The sequence below is a fragment of the Bos indicus x Bos taurus genome, chromosome 2, assembly GCF_003369695.1.
Source record: "Bos indicus x Bos taurus breed Angus x Brahman F1 hybrid chromosome 2, Bos_hybrid_MaternalHap_v2.0, whole genome shotgun sequence".
NCBI classification, from domain to species: Eukaryota; Metazoa; Chordata; class Mammalia; order Artiodactyla; family Bovidae; genus Bos; species Bos indicus x Bos taurus.
Genome location: NC_040077.1, coordinates 71501409 through 71513862, shown reverse-complemented (window position 1 = coordinate 71513862; position 12454 = coordinate 71501409). Strand labels below are relative to the sequence as shown.

At 39.4% G+C, this 12454-nt stretch overlaps 1 protein-coding gene across 4 annotated transcripts in view; it reads right to left on the bottom strand.

Moving 5' to 3' along the window:
- Nucleotides 1-12454, bottom strand: part of PTPN4 (protein tyrosine phosphatase, non-receptor type 4) — a 190748-nt gene that overhangs the window by 150222 nt on the left and 28072 nt on the right. For all 4 annotated transcript variants that reach the window (XM_027562478.1, XM_027562489.1, XM_027562499.1 and 1 more), the window contains exon 2: nt 9244-9398. In XM_027562478.1, coding sequence (XP_027418279.1) covers nt 9244-9381 — 138 coding nt within the window. In that variant the 5' untranslated portion in view covers nt 9382-9398. The remainder of the gene's footprint in view (nt 1-9243; nt 9399-12454) is intronic.

Genomic DNA, 12454 nt, shown 5'->3' with positions numbered 1-12454 from the left:
GGCCTACAGCTGTTTTCTGAAACTTTTTCCCATCATGTATCAGATCAGATCAGATCAGTCACTCAGTTGTGTCCGACTCTTTGCGACCCCATGAATCGAAGCACGCCAGGCCTCCCTGTCTATCACCAACTCCCGGAGTTCACCGAGACTCACGTCCATCGAGTCAGTGATGCCATCCAGCCATCTCATCCTCTGTCATCCCCTTCTCCTCCTGCCCTCCATCCCTCCCAGCATCAGAGTCTTTTCCAATGAGTCAACTCTTCACATGAGGTGGTCCAAGTACTGGAGTTTCAGCTTTAGCATCATTCCTTCCAAAGAAATCCCAGGGCTGATCTCCCTTAGAAAGGGACTCTCAAGAGTCTTCTCCAACACCACAGTTCAAAAGCATCAATTCTTCGGCACTCAGCCTTCTTTATGATCCAACTCTCACATCCATACATGACCACAGGAAAAACCATACATAGCCTTGACTAGACGAACCTTTGCTGGCAAAGTAATGTCTCTGCTTTTCAATATGCTCTCTAGGTTGGACATAACTTTCCTTCCAAGGAGTAAGCGTCTTTTAATTTCATGGCTGCAGTCACCATCTGTAGTCATTTTGGAGCCCAGAAAAATAAAGTCTGACACTGTTTCCACTGTTTCCCCATCTATTTCCCATGAAGTGATGGGACCAGATGCCATGATCTTAGTTTTCTGAATGTTGAGCTTTAAGCCAACTTTTTCACTCTCCTCTTTCACTTTCATCAAGAGGCTTTTGAGTTCCTCTTCACTTTCTGCCATAAGGGTGGTGTCATCTGCATATCTGAGGTTACTGGTATTTCTCCCGGCAACCTTGATTCCCGCTTGTGTTTCGTCCAGTCCAGTGTTTCTCATGATGTACTCTGCATAGAAGTTAAATAAACAGGGTGACAATATACAGCCTTGACGTGCTCCTTTTCCTATTTGGAAGCAGTCTGTTGTTCCATGTCCAGTTCTAACTGTTGCTTCCTGACCTGCATACAAATTTCTCAAGAGGCAGATCAGGTGGTCTGGTATTCCCATCTCTTTCAGAATTTTCCACAGTTTATTGTGATCCACACAGTCAAAGGCTTTGGCATAGTCAATCAAGCAGAAATAGATGTTTTTCTGGAACTCTCTTGCTTTTTCCATGATCCAGCAGATGTTGGCAATTTGATCTCTGGTTCCTCTGCCTTTTCTAAAACCAGCTTTAACATCTGGAAGTTCACGGTTCACATATTGCTGAAGCCTGGCTTGGAGAATTTTGAGCATTACTTTACTAGTGTGTGAGATGAGTGCAATTGTGCAGTAGTTTGAGCATTCTTTGGCATTGCCTTTCTTTGGGATTGGAATGAAAACTGACCTTTTCCAGTCCTGTGGCCATTGCTGAGTTTCCCAAATTTGCTGGCATATTGAGTGCAGCACTTTCACAGCATCATCTTTCAGGAGCAACTTGTATATAATCATAGAACTAGTAAATCATCAAAATAAAAACTTTTAAATTCATCACTGCATAACTGCCGAGGAAATCTTTAAAACAGACGTAACTGTCTTGAGACTTCCCTAATGGACCAGTGATTAAGAATCTGCCTTTCAATGCAGGGTACTCATGTTTGGTCCCTGGTTGGCGAACTAAGATCCTATATGCCGTGGAGCAAACCCATGCATCACAACCACTGAGTCTGCATGCCACAAATACAGAGAAGCCCATTTACTGCAACTAAGACCTGACACAAATTAAAAGAATACATTTTTAAAATAGTATCTATAATTTATTTTTAAAAAAGAAGTAAATGTCTTTATCAGTAAAGACTTATACATGACAAATGTGATACAAGACCTAAGAACTACACATTCCTGATAAAAATAAAAAACAATCAAAGAATAAACCAAGAAATATGGTGACTTTATGCACAACTACAAATCTAATTGATACTTTTCTAGTGCCTAATATTATATAGCTTAGAGAAAAAACATTCAAATTAAAGAAAAGATTTAATGATCTATCACATACTACAATGTTGGAAATTTCAAACACTATGACAATTTTCAAACACTATGACATGTAACAACAGACTGGTTCCAAATAGGAAAAGGAGTATATCAAGGCTGCATATTGTCACCCTGCTTATTTAACTTATATGCAGAGTACATCATGAGAAACGCTAGGCTGGATGAAGCACAAGCTGGAATCCAGACTGTTGGGAGAAATATCGATAATCTCAGATATGCAGATGACACCACCTTTATGGCAGAAAGTAAAGAATAAATAAAGAACCTCGTGATGAAAATGAAAGAGGAGAGTGAAAAAGTTGGTTTAAAGCTCAACATTCAGAAAACTAAGATCAGGGCATCCGGTCCCTTCACTTCATGGCAAATAAATGGGGAAACAGTGGGAATAGTGGCTAACTTTATTTTTTGGGGCTCCAAAATCACTACAGATGGTGACTGCAGCCATGAAATTAAAAGATGCTTACTCCTTGGAAGGAAAGTTATGACCAACCTAGACAGCATATTAAAAAGCAGAGACATTACTTTGTCAACAAAGGTCCATGTAGTCAAGGCTATGGTTTTTCCAGTAGTCATGTATGGATGTGAGAGTTGAACTATAAAGAAAGCTGAGTGCTGAAGAATTGATGCTTTTGAACTGTGGTGCTGGAGAAGGCTCTTGACAGTCCCTTGGACTGCAAGGAGATCCAACCAGTCCATCCGAAGGGAAACTGGTCCTGGGTGTTCATTGGAAGGACTGATGTTGAAGCTGAAATTCCAGTATTTTGGCCACCTGATACGAAGAGCTGACTCATTCAAGAAGACCCTGATGTTGGGAAAGATTGAAGGCAGGAGGAGAAGGGGATAAAAGAGGATGAGATGGTTGGATGGCATCACTGACTCAATGGACATGAGTTTGGGTAAGCTCCGGGAGTTGGTGATGGACAGGGAGGCCTGGAGTGCTGCGGTTCATGGGGTCGCAAAGAGTCGGACACAAGTGAACAACTGAACTGATACTGAACTGATATTGATGACTGCAAGGAGATCCAACTAGTCCACCGTAAAAGAAATCAGTCCTGAATATTCATTGGAAGGACTGATGCTGAACCTGAAACTCCAATACTTTGGCCACCTGATGCAAAGAACTGACTCATTGGAAAAGACCCTGATGCCGGGAAAGATAGAAGGCGGGGAGAAGGGGACAACAGAGGGTGAGATGGGTGGATGACATCACCAACTCTATGGACATGAGTTTGAGTAAGCTCTGGGAGTTGGTGATGGACAATGAAGCCTAGCCTGCTGCAGTCCATGGGGTTGCTAAGAGTCGGACACGACTGAGCGACTTCAGTTGCACTTTTCACTTTCATGCATTGGAGAAGGAAATGGTAACCCCCTCCAGTGTTCTTGCCTAGAGAATCCCAGGGAAGGCGGAGCCTGGTGGGCTGCCATCTATGGGGTCACACAGAGTCGCACATGACTGAAGCGACTTAGCAGCAGCAGCAGCAGAGCATCTTTTCATGTGCTTATTAGTCATCTGTATATCTTCTTTGGGAAAATGTCTGTTCAAGTCTTTTGCCCATTTGTTTATTGGAATGTTTGTTTTTATGATATTGAGTTATAAGAGCTGTTTGTATATTTTACATATTAACCCCTTTTCAGTCATATCATGCCGAGGTCCAGCCCTGGCTGATCCAGGGTATTCGAAGGAGAGACGGCATAGGCGAGGATCAGGATACAATAGCTTCAATTAGATATTAATTAAAGATATAAAGAGTAATAGAATGAGGATAGCTCAGTAGGAAAATTCAGTGGAGAAAAGAGGCTGAGTGGCTTGGTTTACAGGGAGACCAATAAAACTTCAAGACAAGAAGTTTGCACCACTTACGTAGGCCACAGGCGTCCTTCCGTTCTCCCGAAGGAGAGGAGACACTGAGGCCTCCCCGGTCGGATCTTAGAAGCCCAGGCATAATTAGTAAGCATGGTGGGTTCCGCGCTCCAGATGGAGACTCAGCCAGAGTGAAAGAGAGAGAAACATGGGGAGACCAGTATTTCAAGAAACTGATCCCAATTCTTTATTTTCCATGGTCTACTTTTATACACTGAGATGTTATGCAAAAGTCACGTGGGGTCAGCAGTCCTGACTTTTATCAAAGTCAGGTGCTTCATACAAATGTATACAGAGGTCTTAGGGGTGTTACATCATCTTCTGGCCAGGGGGGCCTGCTGACAATTTATGACCCTCTCCTTGTGACAGCAGTCAGTCAACCAGGACACTTATTTCTCCAGGGCTGATTATTCTCAAAACAGACGCCACCCAAATAAAGTTACATTCCTACAGGGTGAGGGTGTAGTGGGTTTTAGTTAAGGAAAGAATTTACTTAGCCTAAGGTCTAACGTGATTAATATCAAAGGTTAATACTTATTCCTTCTATATATTCATTAATGTGTGTAAGGGCAGGGGATGTGGAGACTTAGCAACAAACATTGACTCAACAAATGAAAAACCCTTCACCAATACAATTTCTAATCAGCCCACTATACTTATAGTTTTCTAACTTTTCTAAGGAACCTATTTTTAGAAGGTTTAAAGCATCTTGTGCCTCTCACTGTTGGGAGGCTGTGAGCGATCACATGTGGCCGGACAAGCCTGTCAGGCAGGCCAGAGAACCTTCAGAGGAGTTTGTAGGTTAAAACACTCTTATCACGCCCAGGAATTATTATTAACTGGAGCTCTAAGTTAACTCCTTCTCCGAAAGAGGTGGTGGGGGACAGCCCCCCGTAAAGTCAGAGGTGTAGGTGAGCACAAAGTAGTAAAGTAGGCAGGCTCTGGTCATGGGGGTAGATGCTCGAGGAGTTCCAGGGGGAACTCAGCCAAGTGCCTATCAACAGATGAATGAATAAAGAAGATGTGGTATATATACATAATGGAATATTACTCAGCCATAAAAAAGACTGCATTATTGCCATTTACCATATTACCTAGGATGTACCTAGGTATTATCATACCAAGTAAGCAGAAAGAAAAATGCTATACATCACTCTTCTGTGGAATCTGAAAAATAATACAAATGAATATATATGCAAACAGAAACAGACTCACAGGTACAGAAAACAGACATGGTTACCAAACGGAAAGACAAATTAGGGGTATGGAATTAACAAACTACTATACATAGAATAGATAAGCCACAAGAACTTACAGTACAGCATAGGGAATTATACCCAGTATCTTATAATAAACTATAGTAGAATATAATCAACAACAACAAAAATGAATCACTACGCTGTATACCAGAAACAACATAATTTTATAAATTAATTGTATCAATACTTCAATTAAAAAATTATCAGTTATTCTTTATTGAGTACATCAGAGATACATAACAAAGAGAACAAAAAGGAAACTGAGGGAATAATGCTATGTGGACAAAAATGAAAAGAAACAAACATAAATCCTCACTGCATAACTCTTGTTTTGTCTTTAAGTACTGCTACCTATGAAGTGCCTCAGAACTGTGCATTGAATCATGTGTGCTAAATAAATGATCATACATTTTGAGTATTGTTTCAGTTTTTCCAAATATAACTATATATGTCAATTTTACATACATTCACATATAAAATAAATATATAAAACCCAGAAAAACAATTTAAATGATATAAAAGGTAGGTAGACAGTAAAAATTAAATCTCCCTCTTATCTCTGACCTCTGATATGTAAGCCATCTTTCAAGTAGCAAGGGAGACAATTGTGGGAGAACATTCTTAAGAACATATGAAGGCGAACACAGGTTGTGTGAAGAGAATGTGTTAGATGGAAGCCTCCCACCAGAGGACACACTGGCAGATTATACTTTCCCCAGAGTCTACAGCAGTTGTCTGACCCCACATGATCTTTTAGAACCTTGCTACTTTCCATCAACAGACAGTCTATTCCCCTTTCCTTGATCCCACGTATGACTTTGTGATAGTCTTGACAAATGGAATATGGTGGAGCTGACATTACGTGCCTTTCAAAGCCAGATGAGAAAAGGTAATGTGGCCACATCCTGGTGCTGCTTTTTTTTCCATAAGAGGTCACATACAGGTGACCATCTAAGGTCTCAGGTAACTGTCATACGAGTGAGCTAGACTTCAAAGAATTTTAGCCTCCAGACTTTGAGTCTTCCAGCTGAGGTCCAACATATGCAGCAGCGGGTATAAATCATCTCTGTTGGACCCTTGACTCACAGAATCCCTGAGGATAATAAACACGCCATGAAGTTTTGGGGTAATTTCTTGCACAGCCCTAATAATTGCAACAGGCTGGTTCTATAAAACCCTTCCTTGTCACACAGGCTACTGCTAAACAGCTCTAACCAAAGTGAAAATAAAAACAAAAATTAGGGGAAAATGATCATAGACTGAAATCAGTCCATGTATAATACGAATTCAGTTCAGTTCAGTCACTCAGCCATATTTCAACTCTTTGCGACCCCATGGACTGCTTCTGAAGCTTGTTTAAACTCATGTCCATCAAGTTGGTGATGCAACCGACTCATCATCAACCATGTCATCCTCTATCATCCCCTTCTCATCCTGCCTTCAGTCTTTCCCAGCATCAGGGTCTTTTCTAAAGAGTCAGGGCTTCGCATCAGATGGCCAACGTATTGGAGCTTCAGCATCAGTCCTTCCAAAGAGTATTCAGGACTAATTTCCTTTAGGATTGACTGGTTGGATCTCCTTGCAGTCCAAGGGACTCTCAAGAGTCTTCTCCAACACCACAGTTCAAAAGCATCAATTCTAAGGTGCTCAGCTTTTTTATGGTCCAACTCTCACATCCGTACATGACTACTGGAAAAACCATGGCTTGGTCGGTAAAGTTGTCTCTGCTTTTATAGTACAGATACTATGTATTTTAAAGTTTCTAGTAGAAACATGTTTTTGGTAAACTGATGATAATTTAGGCCATGACAGAGACAGATCTATAGGCCGACTACAGTAAAATGAACGGCCATGAAAACAGAACTTGAAACTGAAGTAACAGTAATGAGCTTATGTCACTCCTATGTCCACACAGAGAGAGAACTAATAAAGTTCTATCAACTCCTTTAACACAACATTTTCTCTCAGAAAAATATAAAGGAAAAACTTTGATGAGATGAATATCAGATGGAAAAAAAAGCAGGCTTTGGCAACAATGAATATTTTACCTATGATACAAAAATCTTTAGGGAGAGTAATGGCTCCAACAACTAAGGTGTTACAAATCACTCATTGGTAATCTCCAAATGAAACTGAGTGGTTCTCCTTCCCAGTGAAGAGATGCTGGAGAATCTAGGAACTGTCCACAATGGGGATTTCTGAGACTTACAGGTACTTAATGGACATGAAAGAACAACTAGTAAAGTTTAAGCTCCTCTACTAGTATGCAGGCTACCATGAACCACTGCACAGACTGTAAGCTGCATAAATAGGGAACTGTTCACATAGATTAAAATATGCAGCATCAATAACAGAAGTACAAAGCAACTCTGACTCTGAATGATTCCAGACCTGACACCAAGAGGAATAAATATATTACATATCCAACAGTCAGTTTCTCATATTGTTTCCCATAAGTTTGCTGGTATCCTAAAGTAATGATAGAGAAAGTTCCTAGTAATATACTCAACTCTATTAGAAATGATATTTAACTATACAAAACATATTAAAAAGATATAAATATAAACATATATAAAATAAATATAGTAAACATATATCTTCCTGAAAGAATAAGTAGATAGCATGCTGATTACTACACTGAAAAATATAGAACTATTATCAACTAAAGTACACAACAAGAAAATTATGTCAGATAGGAAATGTAACATAGGCATAGTATGTGGTGAGAACAATTAATGATTCATTCTCTTAGCAACTTTCAACCACGTAACACAGTACTGTTGCCATTAGACCCCATGTTGTACATTAGCTCCCCAAAACTTACTTATCTGATAACTGAAAGCTTAACCCAATCTCCCCATCTTGCCCATTTCTTGGCCCTGCCAAAACTATTCTACTCTCTGAGTTCAGGTTTTTTTCACATTCCACATATAAGTGAAATCACACCATATTTGCCTTTCTCTGTCTGACTGATTTCACTTAGTGTGACATCTATCCATGCTGTTACAAAAGGGAGGAATTCTGAAGATTAATATTCTATATTATGTAAAGATTTAAAAGTCTAGAAATACCTGGCTAACACAGCAGGAAGCAGACCAAAGTGTTATCCTGGAGATGTGGAAATGAGGAATTCCAGTTTCAATATGGACTATGTACTAGGTACTACTGTTTTCATAATGTTAAATTTGGGGATGTGATAATGGCATAGCAGTCATCTATGAGATTCTTAGGCTGCCTTTCTTGGTGGCTCAGATGGTAAAGGATCTGCCTGCCATGTAGGAGACCCGGGTTCCATCCCTGGGTCAGGAAGATCCCCTGAAGAAGGGAGTGGCAACCCACTCCAGTGTTCTGCCTGGAGAATTCCACGGACAGAGGAGCCTGGTGAGCCTGATGGGCTGTATGTAGTCCATGGGGTCACAGAGTAGGACTCGAATGAATGACAGACACAATAGGCTCTTGAAACACAGGTAAAGTGTATCACCTACTTTCAGAAAGCTAGGAAAATACAGACAGAAAAAGAAAGATAAAAGAAACAAGCAAAATGTTAACAACAGGTCAATCCAGGAAAAGGGTAGGTGGGTATTCATAATATTATTCTTTCACCTTTCTGTAGGTTTGAAATCATTTTAAATTAAAAAAAAAAAAAGAGGAATGCCATTGTTCATACTTTCAAACACATTTACAAAAACCTCAGTGGTAAAGAATCTGCGTCCAATGCAAGAGACACAGGAGACGCAGGTTCAATCCATGGGTCGGGAAAATGCCCTGGAAGAGGAAAAGGCAACCCACTCCAGTATTCTTGCTGGAAAAATTTCATGGACAAAGGAGCTTCAAAGGCTACAGTCAGACACAACTGAGTACACACACGCATGCACCCACATACTATTGATGTGCTCTACTAATAATCCACTGCTGGCTTGTCAACCTCTTAATAGACCCAATTTGAATTTAGAATGTGTATTTGACAGTTACAAACCCAAACTAACAAGACTTTCCTCACTGAATAAGGCTTTTCAAACTGTACTATAATTAAACAATTTTAGCTTTAAAACTTAGTATAAATTCAGATTCATAACAAAAATATCAAAATTTAAAAAGACATAAAATACTTACATTAACTTTGAAAGCTTGTACAGTGTTATCCAGAAGAAGGATGTTGCAAACCACCTCTGTATGCTGTCTATCTCGGGCCAACTCTGATGCACGTACATTGTAGGTTCTGCCAGCAGGCAATCGGAAACGTGAGGTCATTACTGTCCACACAAGGTCTAAGTTGAAAAAAAAAATTAAATAAAGGGACAGTTGAAGATACAAATTATTTATATAAAAAGATACAAAGTTATTACATACTTTTCAACAATCAGTTAAAAAGCAGTTACAAATTTTGCAACACCTGGATAGGAATTGTAGGTATAAAAGAAGACACCATCTTTAGCTCATCATCTAAACTAAAATTACAACTGCCTGGAGGAGGAGCTTTATTTTGAACTGTCCATTAAGAAGACAATAAACAAATTGTTGAGGAAGCTATATTCCAACTCAAAATACATAAATTCAGGCGTAGTCAAAAAGAAGGAAGGAGAATATGCTACCCCAGGCAACTGGGCATTACTGACACAAGCATTAAAAAGATATTGTAGGATGACCACAGGAGGGAAGGTTATTTGACTCTGAGGGGCTTTCCTTTTATTCAAGCTTAAGATATGGGGGGAAAAATGGGAGTTTATTAGTTGGGATTTTTTAAATATAACTATACCCTTCATCTTACCTATCTTCAAATTCAAACTAATTCTAATAGAACTATTCTTAGGAAAACAAAAGCAAATTAGAAATCTTAAGACTACAGACCTTTGCTTCTCAACTTTTTAAGTTAACAGGGAACAAAAACTGCCTACCAAAAAATCCCCCCCAAAACTGGTATCGTATCATTTTTGGCATGTTATGATGTTAAAAGACAATGAAATGTAGCTTTGAAGTTCTGAAAGAAAATCATATGAAACAGAATTATATTCCCTCAAAATGAGCATTCATGTGAAAGAATAAAGCTAAAGCCATTTTCAGACATTCAAAAATTTGCATTTTAAAATCCATAAAACTTCCCTCTTTCAAAAGACAAATGGATAAAGGAAACAAACTACACTACAAATAAACACAACTCTATAAAATTCTTAAATATGAGTAAGCAATAAGTACTAAGACATTTAATAAGTAAAAATTAATAATAAAAAGAAATTGCAATTCAAATCGATGGTATTCAATAACTGCTGTTGACATCATACTGCTTATGTCAAAATGATTAAAGCTAGGAGTAAATGTCAATGTTATATATGGATAAAAAATTGTATAGAAGAAAATAGCTTTGGCACGTTGACAGAGAGGGGCTAGCCAAGTAAAATTCACAATTAAAAGACAGGGACTGACTGGGCCTTCCCTGGTGGTCCAGTGGTTAAGCACCTGCCTTCCAGTGCAGAGGAGGTGGGTTTGATATCCAGTCAGGGAGCTAGATCCCACATGACTCAGGGCAACTAAGTCCACTCACCCCAACTAAGACCCAACACAACCAAAAATAAGTAAGTAAATAAATATGAAAAATGAAGTGGAAGAATTAAAAAAAAAAAAAAAGACAGTGGCTGGCAGTGATTTCCAGTTCCACATGTAAAGAGCTCAGAAGTCCTCATTCTGTCCTAACAAGCAAAAAAAAAAAAAAAAGGCAGAACAGACGGGAAAATCAGCAACCGTTCCTAGATCCATAAGAGAGGACACAGGGCAAACTGCAAAGATTGAAGAGATAGGTAAAAACAAAGAGTCACAGCTTATGGGAGCAGAGATCTGAAGCAGAAACTGCCACAGAAACCAGCACTCAGGTAGGAAAGACTGAATTCAGCTGATAAATTGCTTGAGGCTCAATGTAGATAATTTTAAAAGTTAAAAACTTCAGGAGGTGGGGGTGGGGGGCAGTCATACCAGGACTCACACAATATTGTGAGATACAGCTCCAGCAGCAGTGTGAAGGCTAGTGTGCATTGTCAAGGATAGTGCACACTTGGAGGGGACAGAGTTGGCTTGGACAAGACACTGCACTTGAATAGGGAGACTGCAACCACTGCTGATACTAACGGAGACAACTGATGAGGAGCTGTATTGAGCTCTGGGTGGCATGCTGTGACCATCCATGCAAATGACTTGGCCTGTACCAGCTCCTCTTGTTTTAGTGTTGTTCCCCTTTGGGACGATAGTTCCATTGCTGAGAGGGGAGAGAGAACACACTTAAAGGGAACAGAACCACCTTGGACCCAGACTTCAAGGCTTTTGCTCCAGCATGTTAGGACATGACTCTGTGCCCAAGAGGGCAGTGACAACCACTAGGCACAGCTCTGGCTCAAACCTGAGAATAGCTCCAGCACCTTCATCTCCAGTCTCACCTCCTACCAAGATGATAGCTGTGAGTCCACCTTGAGCAAACATGTGACCCGTGCTCACTTCAGATCCCGCTCTCCTAACAAAGTCACAGGGCATCTGCAGAGTGTATAGGGACACTCCCATGTAAATATACCTTCAAGACCAGGACAGATAAATGTGCTTCACCCAATTTCATAGACACAGAGAGTTTACCAAAATGAGAAGAGAGAAATTTGCCTCAAATCAAAGAACATGAGAGAAAACCCTGGAAAAGAAGAAGGGGAAAAAAAAAAAAAACTAATGAAAGAAATAATTTACTGGATAAAACATTCATAGTAAGAATGATGCTTGAAACTGGGAAAAGAACAAATGAACACAGTAAGAAATCTTACAAGGAACCAGAAAATATAAAGAATCAATCAGAGCTGAAGAATACAATAACTGAAATGAAAAATACACTAGAAGGAAATTAACAGCAGACCAGGTGATACAGGAAAAACCATAAGCACTCTGAAAGATACAATAATGGAAATTACTCAATCAGAGGAGCAAAACAAAAACAATTTTTTCAAAAATGAGGAAGGAACTTCTAAGATAATATTAAGCATATGCTATCCACATTATAGAGGTCCTGAAGAAGAAAGAGAAAAAAGGGTTGAAAATATTTGATGAAGTTATGGTTGAAGAATTCTTGAACCTAAAGAAGGAAACAAATATCTAGGTACAGGAAGCACAGAATCCCAAAAAGAGAAAACCAAAGAGACCAAGACATAGCGTAAGTAAAATGGCAAAAGTTAAAGACAAAGAGGATTCTAAAGGCAGCTAGAGAAAAAGAGTCACATACAAAGGAACCCCCAATAAGGTTTTAAGTTGATTTTTCAGCAGAAATTTTGCATGCCAGTAGAGAGTAGCATGATATATTTAA